We start from the raw sequence: 16,387 nt of genomic DNA, 5'->3' as shown, positions 1-16,387 counted from the left end.
CTTGATAGGTTAGGAGGTCGTCACGGTGTTTGGATTTCCACCATTTCCGCTCTGCTGCCCTAAGGACGGTTCTATTAGCACGCAGTGCATCATTTAGCCAGGGAGCCGGAGGGGACTGACGAGCCTGCCGAGATGTCAGAGGACAGAGCGAGTCCAGAGTGGATGAGAGAGTAGAGAGGAGAGTTTCTGCAGCAGAGTTTGGAGGCAGTAGTTGGAATGAATCAGAGGAAGGGAGGGCTGAGAGCACCGACGAGGCAAAGGTAGAGGGAGAGAGGGAGCGAAGGTTACGGCGGACAAGTGTAGGATGGGAAGAGATTAGTTTGTTATGTTTGGAAAGGGATAGAGAGAATGAAATGAAGAAGTGATCGGATGTGTGGAGCGGGTTTACAGAGAGGTTAGAAGTAGCGCAGTTCCTTGAGAATATGAGATCAAGGACATTGCCAGCTTTATGAGTCGGTGGGGACGGAGAGAGTGAGAAAGCAAAGGCGGTTAACAGAGATGTTAGTTCGTCTATCTTCCCCATCTGGAGGTTGAAGTCTCCGAGAAGTACAGCGGGAGGGCCAGTTTCAGGGATGTGTGAGAGGAGATGATCTAATTCCTCCAAGAAGTCCCCCAAGGCGCCTGGTGGACGGTAGAGAACAACAATGGTTAACTGTATAGGATGGGTTACTGTGACGGCATGGAACTCAAAGGTGGAAGGAGTAAAGTTAGGTAGCTTGAAGAGGGAAAAGCTCCATTTGGGAGAGAGCAGGAGACCAGTGCCACCTCCTCTGCCAGTGGGTCTGGGTGTATGGGAGAAGGAATATGCAGTGGAGAGAGCTGCTGGGGTGGATGTGTTGGATGGAGTAATCCAGGTCTCAGTGAGAGCAAGGAAATCCAGAGACTGCAGGGAGGTGTAGCCAGAGATGAAGTCAGCCTTAGGAACAGCTGACTGGCAGTTCCACAGGCCACCTGAAACTAGATGATGGATCTCAGTGGAGCACGTGGGATAGACGAGAGCAGGCCGGTTATATCGATTAGGAGATACACGGGGCCAGTGATAATTGCGAGAAGACACATGAACAGGAATGGAGAAAATACACATGATTATAGCATGAGGGGCTAAACAACAAAAGTAAAAATTAAAAACGCCAACGATACTTAGCTCAATCAAAGTAGGATTTGCCTCCTCTTTGCCTCCCTCGTGACTCCCGTAGGACTCTAATGTCTTTGTCAGTCTTACTCCTGTAGGACTCTAATGTCTTTGTCAGTCTTAGCCTGTCTGCCGCTGAAGCTGCCGCTCCAGGAAAGAGCTACCCGAAATGGACGCCTGATTGCTCAGTTCTCACAGCTGAAGTTAATTAGTTAACTATCTACAGCTGATGGGCGACAATAGACTGGCCCTGCCTATGTTAATAATGCAGGCTTGAGTGCTGAGAGCTGTAAAGCAGGTTTCGCCTGAGCAGATCTGAGATTTAAAATCTCTCAAAAGCGATTTAGCCGTTTTAGCTACAGTAACAATTATACAGAGTCGAATAAATGAAACCGAGAAGTCTAATTAAACAAGAATATAACTTACAGTGGTTGCTGCGTCAATAGGTAATGTTGTCACCGGGTCCAGATGCACACTGAGTTCATCAGTTTCTAAATGCGGTATTTAAATGCTTTTTGAGCTAAAGGATGACTGAGTCACGCAGTTCTACTTCACGCAATCAATAGACTGGCCCTGCCTATGTTAATAATGCAGGCTTGAGTGCTGAGAGCTGTAAAGCAGGTTTCGCCTGAGCAGATCTGAGATTTTAAAATCTCTCAAAAGCGATTTAGCCATTTTAGCTACAGTAACAATTATACAGAGTCGAATAAATGAAACCGAGAAGTCTAATTAAACAAGAATATAACTTACAGTGGTTGCTGCGTCAATAGGTAATGTTGTCACCGGGTCCAGATGCACACTGAGTTCATCAGTTTCTAAATGCGGTATTTAAATGCTTTTTGAGCTAAAGGATGACTGAGTCACGCAGTTCTACTTCACGCAATCAATAGACTGGCCCCTGCCTATGTTAATAATGCAGGCTTGAGTGCTGAGAGCTGTAAAGCAGGTTTCGCCTGAGCAGATCTGAGATTTAAAATCTCTCAAAAGCGATTTAGCCGTTTTAGCTACAGTAACAATTATACAGAGTCGAATAAATGAAACCGAGAAGTCTAATTAAACAAGAATATAACTTACAGTGGTTGCTGCGTCAATAGGTAATGTTGTCACCGGGTCCAGATGCACACTGATGCATAATAAACTCTATTGCATAATAAACTCTATTTATAAAGCATCTGTCATACAAAAAAATGCTGTTTGCCGTAGCTCTGTCAGTGATCCTGATTTAGCCAGCTAACTTTCTACACATGAACAGAACTTTTATAACTATATCAAAATATGTTTTTACATCTTTTTGATGTACTGTACTTTAAGAGTGTAACAATCAAATTAACATCATGAAACATAGAAAAAAAGATGCCCACCCTACATGTGCTATATAAAAAGGAAATTAAGCTTAAAGGGTGGACATTGCTGAGCCTTAGCTCTATGGGTAAGCTAGCTAACCCTCTGCACGTAAACATAACTTTTATAACTATATCAAATATGTGTTTTAAATATTTTTGATCGGACCAACTTTAAGAGTGTGACATAATGATTGAAAACATGAAAAAATACATGCGTGAAAGTTTATGCTCACCCAACTTTACTCCTTTGAATCCTTTCAATGGAATTGTAGTCTTGTTCTTGGATGGTGTGAAACTGTTGAGCTAAGTTAGCCTTAGCTCTGAGAGTGATCCAGATTTAGTAACCTTCTACACATAAATATGTTCATTTGTACGGTGTAACTGTAAGCTATGACATTTATAGAGTTGTTGCGGAATGTTCGCTCTAAGTAAATGGCAGTTGGTAATTCGAAATTTGAAACCGATTTTCTAACTTGCAGTTTTTAAGGTACACAGATATAGCTGGGTATGCTTCTCTCAAGCCAGTATTGCCTTACCGGTCATGTGATGCATAGGCAAGTCCTGATTGATTTAAATCTCATGCTACGAACAGACGGACGGACGGACACACACGTGTTACCTATAGAAGCGGCTGCCCCGCTTAAAAATGCAAACATTTTTATAAATAGAATAAATAACTCTAGTTTTACTGTTTATAACTCAACTCAGCATGAGCATAGCTTTCATTAGAGCCCAATATGAAGGCTCTACGACAATGTTGGAAAATTGACCTTTGGGGAAAAATCGGCGGCCATCTTGGATTTGAAGGTCAAAAATAGGTAAAATCATCAAAACAACATCAAATATGAATTCCTCGACCCACAAAGTACCACAAACCATGTATTGAACAACATTGTTGGCTCTAAAAAAATGTTCTAAAAAAGTCCATGTAAACATTTATAAAAAAAACACATACTTTAAAAAGTCTTAAAATTGTCAAAGCTCAAGAAATTGTGTTTTTCAAGGATGGTACAGTGGTGGTATGAATATGGCTTTCTGTCAAACACCTTGATAGCTCTCTTGTACAGCTGTTCTATGGGTTTCAGGTTTGTGGCACAAGTATAAACAGTATTCAATGTGGGATAGAATCATACAGTGGAGGTACTACTTTGCAGCATTGACAGTTAAGAAAGGTCTAATTTGTTGCAAGTTGAATTTAATGGTATTGGATACTTTCTTATTATGTTTCTTAAAAGTCAAGTTTGAGTCCAGTATGACTCCAAGATACTTGAAGTGGGAGCAGTGGCGTTGCGCAATATTTCGGGGCTCCCCCGCAGGTCGGACCATGGGGCCCCGCCCCCTCCCCTAAATCAATAATAGAGTGACATGGGATAGACATCGCGGCCACTTTTTTAAATGTTTATTTTTTCAGGCATCTTTTGTAAACAGTAGGCCTATAGGTCAGTAGGAACTTTCTGTATAGATACATCTGATTTAAACAGTATAGGGTCAGTAGGAACTTTCTGTATAATATACATCTGATTTAAACAGTAAGGTCAGTAGGAACTGTATAATAATATACATCTGATTGAAACATAATTGACAAATACAAACAAGTGGCTGTGTATTTTTTGTAACATGAAGGTATATTGTAGAACGTTATAGCCTATCATCATTGGAGTTCACACAACGGAACGGTTCACATAACATTCTGTATAAAAGAAAAGTAGCCTACAAAAAACAAGCAAATAAAACACATCCTATATAGGCTACAAAGAGGATGCAATCAGGAGCTGCTTTGTAGGCCTATTATTTTATACGAGCACGTCTCCTGGCATTCTTCTGCGCAAAGTCCTGTATAACAGTCTTTAAATCTATACTGCGCGCGCGTCGGCTCTCAATACTAAGGACTGCTAACCCAGACAGTCTCTCTTGCGACATTGTGCTCCTCAAATATGTCTTTATTAATTTAAGTTTTGAGAAAGATCTCTCAGCACTGGCAACAGTCACGGGTATAGTTAAAAACAATTTCAGTGCTGTGGCAACATCGGGGATACTTGGCAAAATGGACTGATTTTCAATGAGCAGGGTTTGTGCAAGGTCTTTGATTGTTCCACGCTCAATTTTCTTTATAGTAGGCCTAAGAGCATTACGGAGGGACAGGATCTGGAAAGGAAACTCGGCTGACAGGTCGTCTTTATACTGGCCTGATAAAGCACTTGCGGACTCAGACAGATCCTTGTCTGTTGCGCGCAAAAGTTCGCGGGGAAGCAGAAAAGAAAATCGCTGTGTAACTTCACTCATTCCAACAAATCGATTTTTGAGTTGGGCAACGACAATATCGATATTTGCGTAAAATACCGCCACTCTAAAATGCTCCCCTGGGTCTTGGAGCCGCTGGTCCTCGCAAAGCTCTGAAAAGTGCCTCTTTGTGCGCCTTGCGCGTCTGTCTTTGAAGAGACTGTGGACACCCCATGAGGATGCCAGGTCTTGCGCGTGCCCTTTTAAGCCATCAAACTCTCCTCGGAGTTGGGCAAGTGTATCGGTTGCGTTACCAAGCATTGCTGTCGCCTGTAAGAGGTCCACGTCTTTGCGCTGGAGAGCTTGGGACACAATGTTGACTGTTTCAAGGACCTTGCCCTGTATTACAGTCATTACAACAAACTCAAAGCTCTCCATGGCCTTTTTCAAGCCAGTCGCCTCGGCACGTTCCTCGCTTTTTTTGGAGAGCAAGTCTATCTTAGTTAGCGCTTGCATAATGTCAGCATAACGGAACCGCAATGATTGGACGGCGTCTTGTCTTGATGCCCATCGTGTCGGGCATAGTCTCTTCAGTGTAGGCTGGCCAGCCTTGGGCACTGAGAGGTGTGTTTCCAAAAGCTCCCATCGTTTGATGCTTCCACTAAAGAATACATATAGCCTTTCAACAGTGTCGTAGAAGTCTTTTATCTCAGGTATATTTTGGCATGCGTCATTGAGTACAAGGTTTAAATTGTGCGCAGCACAATGAATGTACACTGTGTTGGGCTCTTTATCCCTTATGCGTTTTTGTACACCGGAGTAGACGCCACTCATATTGCTAGCCACGTCATATCCTTGTCCGCGGCACTTCCCAAGTAGTATCCCCTTTCTCTCCATCGATTCGAGAATTTCTCTCTCTAGACCTGCAGCAGTTTGGTCTGTGACTGCATGGAAGCCCAAAAAACTTTCGTTTATTTTCACCTCTGTAGGGTTTCCATTTTCATCATTTGCTATAGTAACATATCTGAACACTTGACTCAGTTGGTCTACTTTTGAAATGTCCTGGGTAGTATCCATTATAATCGAATAGAATTCTGCATTCTGTATGTCTGTAATGATTGTGTCCTGCACTTTTTTCGATAGCAATGAAATTATTTCGTTTTGAGTTTGAGGACTTAGGTAGTTCACCTTCTTTTTGCTTTCAATAAACCTTTGCAGAACTGGATCATAACGCGCCATAAGTTATATGGTAGATAAGAAATTACCATTATCTATATCACCTATTTTCTCTCTGTGACCCCGGAAAGCAGAGTTGCGAGAGGCCAGTGTTAGTGTAACATCAGTTATTCTGGTTAGGACCTCGGTCCAAAACCCCACCTCTCTCTTAAACTCAGATGATATTTGCGCGTCAATGGTCAGATTATTTTTCCACGTATCATACACGACACATGCTGCCAAATGAGAGCGAGAGAATTCGTGTTCCTTAATCTTTTTAGAGAGACCCTGCCAATCATTTATTCCTATTCTCCACGCTTGGTGGAGGTGATGGGCAGACGGTCTGTCACCGAACAGCCAGCACTGCTCACAGTACACCCGGTCCATAGATGGCGAGTAACATAGCCACTTTCGTGGAATTCTACATCCAATTTTGGATGTTTTGTTATAGAACTCTTTTGAAAAGCACCTTCCCTTCCCATCCCTTTTGAATGGCCCTTCAGGCTTGCATGGCCCGTTATTCAGAATGTACCGTTTAACATCATCGTCTTCTAAATCTACAGGGAATTTCCCCCTATCAGTAGGGTATTCAGTCACAGAGTTGTCGCTGGCCAACGTGTCCCTGGGGTGGGTGGGAGCTGCTGTCACTGTCGGGGCACGGCTAGCTGGCTGGGCAACCTTGGCTATGTCTGAACTGGCCTCGGAGGGGGCACAGCTGACTTCTTGCTGACCTGCAAAAAGGAACGGATTATATTGCAATTCCAATGTAACCTGTAGCATACTGACTCGTACTGTTTATGGCGATTGGCGAATAAAACTTTCTATTATTCTAACCTGTCTCGAAGCGTGAGGCACGACTAGCTGGCTCGGCTGTAACGGGGCTGCTGGGGTCTGTGGGGGCACGGCTAGCTGGCTGGGCAGCCTTGTCTATGCCTATGTCTGAACTGGCCTCGGAGGGGGCACAGCTGACTTCTTGCTGACCTGCAAAAATGAACGGATTAGATTCCAATTCCAATGTAACCTGTAGCCTACTGGTTATGGCGAATAAAACTTTATATTATTCTAATGTCTACCTGTCTCGAAGCGCGAGGCACGACTAGCTGGCTCGGCTGTAACGGGGCTGCTGGGCTGTCTGCCTGGACTCGGAGCTGACGGCCGGGGGCCGGGGGGGGTTGCTAGCGGTCTATCTGCAGTAACGTTAGAGTCTACGTCTACCTTTGCTGCCTGCCGGAACAATGACGTTATTTTAGGTAGTTTTGCCCTCTCCTGTTCGGCTTTCGCTCTCATTTTGCTTTTCTGAGCACCGCTTGGGTAGTGGCGCTTCATTTTTCATGTTTACCGGCAACGCAACTAATGAACGTTATTTATATGAGCAATGCTTCCCGCTTTGTTTTGAACACTGCCCAGCCTGCCAATGAACATTAGTTATCAGCCGGCTAGCCCTATCGCAGATGAACAAATAATTATAATGATACACTGTTGTACTACTACAGGCAGCGTACACATGACGTAGCAACATAGCAGGGAGGGGGGGGCCCCGCCCTCTGCACCCTGTTCCCGCGTTACGAAATCTAAGAGGATAGCCTACAGTGGGGGCGGGGCCCCCTAAGCTCCGGGGCTCCCCCGCACCGCGGGGGGTGCGGGGGCCTCCGCTACGCCACTGAGTGGGAGACTAGTTCTATTTCTGCTCCGTTTAAAAACTACTTGTATATATTTGTACTGCTGTTATATATTTATCCATTTTAGTAAAATTATAACCTTGACATGTCAAATGTGTGTGAAGTCTGCTATTGTTATATAATGTATTATTGTGCCTTTTTTATTTTATTTTACGTTTATGTTTATGCATTTTGGTCTCCCTTTTTCCATCTCAGATGTGCATTTAACGCTCATGATGGACAGGTAGTCTTTGCTACCCTGTGAATGTGAGAATGTTGGTTTTTAAAAAAAAAGATCTTTAAGTTTAAGGTTGCTTAGACAAGAAAACCTCCTTCCTTAAAGCAGGAGAGGGTGATCTCACAATAAAAAAGGGTGGGATGTTTTTATTTGAAAGAAATAGCTCAGGGTTTAATGCGTCTCTTCACAATGTGAAAATGATATATTTTCTTCTGAAGTCAATTTCCAGAGGGCATCGCTGTTACAATCTTTTCTTTTGATATCACTCATGCAGAGGTCTTTCCTAGGTATGTCAAAAATGTATATTTTTTAACTGTGGGGAAACTTCATTTGGTCAGGGACTTTCAATATAGTCATGTTTCTGCTGAAACAACGTTTAAATCCTTCAGTTATGGTAATGCTAAATGTATTGAGCTCGACAAGACAATTGATAGTGCAGTGCATGACATTAAGGATTTTGGGAGATGGCCCTGTGGGCCATCTAAGCTAATTTACAGATGGCCCTGAGCCCAATAGAGATTGCCCTGAAAAATGCGCGCGGACGAAATGGCACGAAGGGTTTGGGGGGCCTCCGTCCCCCTAGAAAATTTAGATTTGTGCAGGTCTTAGATGCTGTCTGGTGCATTCTCTAGACTGAATTATAAGATGAACCACCACAATATTGTATTGTACAATTTCAATTGTATTCTTCATTTCACTTGTTTGTTTGTTCTTGTTTGTGTTTGCTCGCTTGCATGCCCTGGATAGCTATAAGAAACACTTAAGTTGTTGGTCAAGACACTTTCCATCTGATGAAGGCAAATGCCTTCCCAGATGTAAAAAAGTAGAAAACATTACATTCAGTTATTAATGCCAAAACAAACATTATTTACACTGGTATGAACCCTGTTAAAAATGTTTGTAATGTTATCTACTGTAAGTTGGTCGAACGAATGCCTCCTCATCCGGAAGCTGACCGAGCAGACCCGAGCAGCAGTCGAGAGGAGCCGAGCGCATCCGCGAAGCACACAAAATGGCGACGTCATAGTTCCCATGAGCCGGCAAATCTAAATGTCCGGTCAAAATAATTTCCCTTTAGCGCAATACCGCTTCAGTTGCGCCACTTATGTGACAGACAAAAGAGTATGTGACAGACGAGAATAGTCAATTCTAATGTCTAACACGTAATGTGGAGAAAGAGATGTCCTGTGTGGGTTGATTGTGCGTTGATCTGTTGGTAATGCCTCGGGGTTCCGGTGGGCATGTAAACAAATACATAATGCTGCGCTATACTTTGTGGCCTCACCCAGTTGCATAGCGACACTTATTGTGTAGGTGTCTTTTAATAAACAGGTAGTCATATCATTAGCTAGAACTAGCTGGATCTGATCGATATGGACATAAACGCGAGTGAAGTCTAATCTGACGGGAGAGAGAGATCAGCTGAGCAGGCTGACAAGTGGACAAGCAGCTCTGCATGATCACATGCAGCGGTGAGCGGACAAAACACACACGTAGCTATTTTAATTACCTCTCAAACTACCTAAACTAGTTATAGATATGTTTAGTTTTACTGTCGGGTCACTCATTACTGGATCCGCAAGTTGCATGATACTGGCACAATAGATTGCCCGATCGGGCAACCAGCAGGTGAGGCTTCATTGCCCGAGCTAAATACTAGATGGCCCCGGGCCATCGGGCAGTCCTTAATGTCGAGCCCAAGAAAAACTAAACACTATTTTCGTTTATTTTTCAGCGTGCTTAACAGTGTAATTAATAATGCAAACCATAAATCAATGCGAAATATAAAGTATTTTTGATCTTTGATTAATCTCAACAGAATGCATACAAGTAGACATTCATTACCATAATCAACTGGCTGTAAACGCCTTCAGATTTGTAGGATCTTTAAGAGAGTAAATTCTGTGTCATCTTTGTAATACTCAAATAAGTCAAACAGACACAAGAAACAATTATAATAATCTTTTTAATTAACAGTCTTTATGACATTTTGATGAATCATCGCTATCAGAAGTAAAGCTATTTCAGTCAGTCGGTCAATGACCTTTCAGGGCCTGGGTGGGGTTCTTTGAGAATAGGTGACAGGACAGTTGGTTTTGTTAGACGCAGACACAAGGTGGAATGATGTCTTAAGGAATGGAAGATGCTGCAATTTGAGGACGCTGGATTGTTTATTCAACTCCTTTCATGAACTCAAGGAACTCTGTCAAAGAGAATGCACAAAGTTAAAATAGATTGATATATCATCTTTATAAAAACAAAATGGTGTGTACTGATCACATTAAATGTATTTTACAGATGATTTAACTCAAAAGAAAACAGTGGGTAGCTTTGTTCAATTTAAGTATTTTTTGTTGTTGATATAATCATAATGCACTTTATGACTGAAAAGCATAATACAGTCTGTGAGTGATCTATATATCTCCACAATGAAATGAAAGCATTTAGTGATATACAGGACTAGGACTCACAGGTTTAAGTAAAAGGTGTATTTAATTCCAGTGGCAAACCTGAAGAGGACTTACATTTCCTGCAAACCTGAATTGCAAATCCAAAATATTTGTATTTCATACAGTGACCAAGAATTTCCCCTCTCTAGTATGGAGATAATATCCTGCCATTACTCCACAAACAAAATAAACGTGTTTTACAAATGCCTTATGATTCACTAACAAACACAGTGTAGTTTGCAGACATCAAATCACCATCTTCAAACTAATGCATTAAGTTTTGCAAATAAAGCGTATCTATCAAACAACAACATTACATTCTTCTAATAAATCATGTTTCAGTCACAAATACAGCACAGGTTTTACAAGTACACACAAATATTTTCTACGAATACAAATGCAGAAACGAATATAGCATAGGTTTTACAAATACAAAACCTTTTACAACAAATCAATCCTACAGAGAAAAAGAATATCACGTGACTTTTGGCAGGAAAATATAGTAGTATTTGTGAGTATTTTCTCACAAATGTCCTGAGTTATTCTCCACAGAAGCAGGGGGCACGACTGAGTCTATTTAAACGGAGGGGGGTTGAGCAGAGCAAGTAACAGCCCCTGCCAGTCTGATGACAGCGTGTTTCTAGCGATCCGATCACAAATACTGAGTGTGACTGGCACTTTCTGGGGATTTGAGTTTAAAAGCTCATCCTAAGCTTTCTGCAAAGCTGCATTCGTATGAAATGTGATTTGCTCTTTGCTCAGCACGAGGTTGGGTGCGATTCTTGCAGTAAAAAACAGCTAATTACTTCTGTGGTTTTGTTTCTTCGAGCTGCTTCATACAGCTATCATCTGATCTGACTGCCCTCGGGGGGAGCAAGAATAGTCAGTCAGTTTGAAATAATAGAGGCAATGCGGCAAGGCTGCATACTTTTGCTAATATGAGCCGCAATACAGTCTAATCTGAAAAAGTGTACAGACGGTTATTAGAGTGCACTAACAATCAGATACGCAATGTTTTTCCAATTTTTTTTTATTAGCGCCTGGAATGTATTGGTTGTTCAGGAGTATTCCTAAACTTCACTATGACCAGCTTTGTCTACCATAGCTTGTGTGTGTGTGTGTGTGTGTGTGTGTGTGTGTGTGTGTGTGTGTGTGTGTGTGTGTGTGTGTGTGTGTGTGTGTGTGTGTGTGTGTGTGTGTGTGTGTGTGTGTGTGTGTGTGTGTGTGTGTGTGTGTGTGTGTGTGTGTGTGTTTGGTTGTTTATGTGTTTGTGAGACTGATATAGGAAAGTTAGAAGTTACTACGTACTGTATACTAGATTAATACAATATAATGTCATTGACAGTTAACATTTCTGATCAAATAAGTGCTGCGTATCATTCAATTTAAATGCATACTATTTACATTTGAATCTCGTTGAATAATACATTTGCAAAGCTTACTTATAAAGAACATAACCACAAATCAGTAACTAGAGACATGTCTCACTACTTACACTGCATTTAAAACGCAACACATTGCGTTTTACAAAATTATTTTGCATGATATTGTGCTAACCTGATCATCTAGATATGATCATGCCAGGCTATGATAAACAGTAAATGTTGCCGGACCAGACTCCCTCACATCAAGTATGATGACAATTCAGGATTCAGCTTTCCATATTTTTAGTTCTGCGTTAAAAGAACTTTGAGATTCTATTGTCTATCCCTTTTTGAATTATTCTCCAAATGAGTATCCAGGTTATGAACAAATAAATAAATGAATAATTTTTTCGATGAGGAAGGGAATATATGGTTATTAGGCTCATCCTGGTTTTCTAAATTTGAGATATAGTGTTAAATATGAAAGATTATTTATATCCCATATATACATGATTAATAGTAGAATCCTGGTTACTGAAAATTACTGTATGCTATTTGCACAGATGCTGCGATGTTTACAAAAAGGAACCAGCATTAGGAGTTGAGGGGGACAAGAGCAGAGACCTACAAACTGAAACCTACACTATGCATTTAATAGCACGTTTCATTGTTAATGCTGATTTCCTCTCCAGTCTGAATTACAGCTGTCCGCTCGCATTGTCTCTCTTCTTATTGTTGAACTGGCTACTTGCGTCGCCACGTTTTTAAGGGTTTACTATGCTAGCCAAAAATGTTTTTAATTGTTGTTAGAGCTTTCATAGACTAAATAATGGTTCTGAGGACTCACTACAGGCGTGTCCTCTTTCACCATCTGGCTATTACATTCATAAACAAGCTTCAGCGTAATGTTGTCTTGACCTGGTCATTCATGATGAAGCACATTTCCTCACATTACATCTCCCTTAGCTTCCATCTGTCCTCCATCTGGTGGATAGATGAATCATTGTAACTGATATCTGCATAATGCACCAAAGCCAAGTCACAAGTGAGCCACGCGTTCACTATGTCATCTGGGGGGGGATTTATTTTTACCAAGGACCCAGCAATGACCCTGAAAGGACCCCTTACGGCCAGCCGAGGTACAACTGAGGAGGGTGGGGAAATTCTAAGTGACTGTATATCTATGAACATTGTTATAACATGTTATAGATGTCTGTACCGTCATAATCAATTCTTCCATCGTTGTTTTTGTCTCCATCCTTCATCAGTTCTTCAATGTCGTCTTCTGTGATGGCCTCTCCAGTGGACTCAAGCATGGCCTTCAGCTCTTCTAAATCTATGTAGCCATCTCCGTTCCTCAACACAAGATAAACAAATCAGTCTTATTCTCATCTGTAATGAACCACGTCATTTCTTTCCAAAATGTTGACCCTTATTCAACGTTTTTTTGAGAAATATTTTAAGTATCACTAGTCAACTCATTTTTCTTTCATCAACTTGCAGATTTTTCGAAATACAGCAGCTCTGTGCAGAACCTACTTGTCAAACATGCGGAACAGTTCAGCCAATTCCTCCTCTGATTTTCCTTTGCTCTCCTCCTTCATACAGCGGACCATCATGACCAAGAACTCATCAAAATCCACAGTGCCACTGCCTGTCAACATACACTAGTTATATTGCAGTTGTTATGCAGTTATTTAATCTCTTAAGATCCAGTTTTTCTTCCATTACATTTGGAGTAAAGTTTCTCTAATGTTCAATGTAAAAATAATTTTCTTCCACTCAATAAAACTCCCATGCCCCTAATGCCTACAGTGGGGTTACTGCTGACATACCATCCTCATCCACCTCATCGATCATCTCCTGTAACTCTTCTGGGGTGGGATTCTGTCCCAGCATTCTCATCACCTTCCCCAACTCTTTGGTGCTGATGCAGCCATCCTCTGCATCTTGGATGAAGATGTCAAACGCAGCCTTAAACTCTGGAATGGGACACAGCAACCGTTACTGATACGCAGACAGGGCTGATAACTAATGAAGAGAATCCATGAGCACAATATAACACCAAGATGGCTGTCATGAAAACCATGTAGCAGCAAGGCTGGAGCTGAAGGAGTTAGCAACAGGATTTTTCTGATTTCTATGGAATCAGACCTATTGTCTCTGGTGGCAACCATTAAGACACATTCTATAGAAGTAGCAAATCTTCTCACTTATGGTCACGTATAGGTTATAGGTCATGTAAAGGCATCAGTATTATATAGACTTTTTCCCTAACCAGTTAGAAGTTCTCTCACTGACTTTAATGAAGTCTATACTATAAAATAGTCTTGTTAATAGTAGATGTATTCATATTTGAAGAAAACTATTAAGTATATTAGCTTAGGAGTATAATGATTATTATGGATAAAATGAAAGTAATGGGTCAAAGTATTAACAGTTAAAGTTTCCTCACCATTTTTCTGCTCCTCTGTCAAGTTCTCAACCTTTAAGGAAAGCAAATAATGCTGATTATTGTCAATAAATCACTACCAGAACGATGGCTGCTCTCAGTGCAGAAGGACTGCAATGTCACTCTGCTTTCCTCACCTACTATTCTTGTTGTAGTACAAAGGGGGGATTTTTGACACATGCTGCTGTCTGGCTGGGTCATTTGTTTTAATAGCAATCAGCTGTCCCTTCTCTTCTTTCCCTGAGCTGTCTTTGTGTCGGCCACAGACTGAGCACAGCAGCCTCCCTCTGTCTGAGCTCATCACACATACTGTTTGAATGTTATACAAGTTGAATCAACACACTTTAACAAGACTTTAAAACATAATGAAAATACGTATGCAGTCAGGATACCATTTCATTTACTCCAATTTCTTTTTTTCCTTGTTTTATTAGTTAGGTTTCATTATATTTTCTGCTGAAGGTCAAAGTCTTAAAATGTTAAAAACTATTCTGTAATCTACATTCCTGTTCCTTTTTCTCTGATGTATAGTTGCACACATTCTGACAATATAATCTAAACCATTAATAGAGCTGCACAAATGTAAAGAGCATACAGTTGAAACAGTCTCAACATTGGTTTGATGTATCTTTTCAAAGAAAACATGTACTGCATTGGATTTTACGTTGTGTGTTAAACATATATTTTGAATTCATACGATATTTTGAATCTTTACGAATCTCACAAAAAGATAGGATCAGAATGTTCAAAATGTTCTGATTATTAAATGTTCAAAAGTTAACATCTCCAATGGAATTATCGTAACTAAAAGAACTCACCGCTGCTTTATATACATCATCCATGACTGCTGCTCCTTCCCTGCCTTTCACCTACCACTGCACTCAGAGACAGCAAAAATACTGAGAGCAATAACTGCCTCAGTCTTTATTGTTGGAGGAGGGTGGCACTCAAAATTCTCCAAGGATGATGGAGGGAGGAGTAACTAGAGAGAGATCTATAAATAGGAAACAACAGAAGCCAACCAACAATAATTGTAATGAAACTCCACCTGTCATTTTGACACATATTCTTTGAATTCACCTTTAGGTATAAAACACTGTGTAAATATTGAAGTATTTAGATGATTGGTGAAATGACTGATCTGTTGTACTGCACTGCTGATTATGCTTGAACAGAACTAGTTTGTATGACTTGTTGTTCAAACACGTGGGAATCAAAAGTATTTCTATTTATTCCTGCCAACTGTCAAGAGAGGGGTGAAACGCAGTATTGTTACACCCTGGAGAAAATGTTGCCCATGTTTTATCACATAAAGAGTTACAGATATTATTGTGTATGTAATTGAAAAATACAGGTTAGGGTTAGGGTTAGGGTTAGGGCTAACCCTAACCCTAACCCTAAAAATTCAAACCCTGGCTCATTTCTCACCTCGGCACATGGCATGCTTATTTAAAGCCACAGCTAACCTTAGATATAGCTATATTAAACTACTCTCTCCTGTTAGTATACAAAATAAAAGTGACCTCTTAATAACTGAGGCTGTTATAATAATGAGGCAAAATAATACTGTATGACAAATCCTTGTTTTGATTAAATACTCTTCTGACATAAACCAAATATAAACCCCTATACATTTGTTTTTAAAGGTTACCTACGATTTTCAGAGCATGAATGTTGCAGCAAACCTGAGCAGAGAATAAAGTCACTCTCCATGTGTGTGTTGTAATCCGACCTTTACTGCACTTTGTTAACGTGGCCAGGCTGCATGTGGTTGTGAGTGGCTAGCGAACAGTAGTTTCTCTGCACTCTTACGACAGTTAATGCTTATCTAATGCCCCCTCCCCCCCGTTGTAACTTATGAGTACGTCTGGTTAACACATACAGGTTAAGATAATTGCTTTTACATTAGTATTTTGTGGTTTAACTGTTGGTTACATTGACAAATCTATAAAACTAAACATAAGATAAGAAAATAATGAGAAATCATATAAGTATCAGATGACTGACTGACATAAACAGAACCAATTTATCTGCAATAAGATAATATAAGCATCTAATCATCAGTCAGTGTGAAATGTGCTCACAGGAAAATCATGTTTGATAGCCCTGGCGACAATTGGAATAGCATCAGAGAGAATGTTTTTTAGGTCACTCATATCCATTTCATCATAAACACATGAGCTCTCCATATTTGAACATGTTGAAAGGCAGCCACTTAAGTCTGATAGAAGGAAACAAAATGTTTACTTTTTATTACTACTTCTATTCTACTACTTTCCTGATATATTATGATGTTATAGAGTATGGAGTAGAGT

General features: G+C 40.7%; 2 protein-coding genes across 2 annotated transcripts; both read right to left on the bottom strand.

Annotated features, from left to right (window-relative positions):
- Positions 1-5,807: 5,807 nt before the first annotated feature.
- LOC117541509 (zinc finger MYM-type protein 5-like) lies at positions 5,808-7,243 on the bottom strand. The gene is made up of 3 exons (XM_034208694.1): positions 7,215-7,243; positions 6,745-6,938; positions 5,808-6,641 (listed from the first exon to the last, which is right to left on the bottom strand). The coding sequence occupies exons 1-3, from the start codon at positions 7,241-7,243 to the stop codon at positions 5,938-5,940; spliced, it is 927 nt and encodes a 308-aa protein (XP_034064585.1). The 3' UTR covers positions 5,808-5,937.
- Positions 7,244-9,753: 2,510 nt separating this feature from the next.
- tnnc1b (troponin C type 1b (slow)) lies at positions 9,754-15,017 on the bottom strand. The gene is made up of 6 exons (XM_034208675.1): positions 14,891-15,017; positions 14,076-14,106; positions 13,456-13,602; positions 13,160-13,274; positions 12,840-12,976; positions 9,754-10,009 (listed from the first exon to the last, which is right to left on the bottom strand). The coding sequence occupies exons 1-6, from the start codon at positions 14,912-14,914 to the stop codon at positions 9,978-9,980; spliced, it is 486 nt and encodes a 161-aa protein (XP_034064566.1). The 5' UTR covers positions 14,915-15,017; the 3' UTR covers positions 9,754-9,977.
- Between the last annotated feature and the right edge of the window lie 1,370 nt (positions 15,018-16,387).

The sequence above is a fragment of the Gymnodraco acuticeps genome, unplaced genomic scaffold (assembly GCF_902827175.1).
Source record: "Gymnodraco acuticeps unplaced genomic scaffold, fGymAcu1.1, whole genome shotgun sequence".
NCBI classification, from domain to species: domain Eukaryota; kingdom Metazoa; phylum Chordata; class Actinopteri; order Perciformes; family Bathydraconidae; genus Gymnodraco; species Gymnodraco acuticeps.
The sequence above is the reverse complement of the archived record's forward strand: the minus strand, read 5'-3'. Positions and strand labels throughout refer to the sequence as shown.

Bases quoted from the DNA above. Each gene is read 5' to 3' on its own strand.
- LOC117541509 (XM_034208694.1), bottom strand. From the start codon at position 7,243: ATGAAAAATGAAGCGCCACTACCCAAGCG. The intron at 6,939-7,214 runs GTGCTCAGAAAA...CATAACCAGTAG, and splicing joins GAAGCGCCACTACCCAAGCG to GCTACAGGTTACATTGGAAT. The intron at 6,642-6,744 runs GTTAGAATAATA...TCCTTTTTGCAG, and splicing joins TGCCTCACGCTTCGAGACAG to GTCAGCAAGAAGTCAGCTGT.
- tnnc1b (XM_034208675.1), bottom strand. From the start codon at position 14,914: ATGGATGATGTATATAAAGCAGCG. The intron at 14,107-14,890 runs GTGAGTTCTTTT...CTTTCCTTAAAG, and splicing joins ATGATGTATATAAAGCAGCG to GTTGAGAACTTGACAGAGGA. The intron at 12,977-13,159 runs GTAGGTTCTGCA...TCTTGTGTTGAG, and splicing joins CTGTTCCGCATGTTTGACAA to GAACGGAGATGGCTACATAG.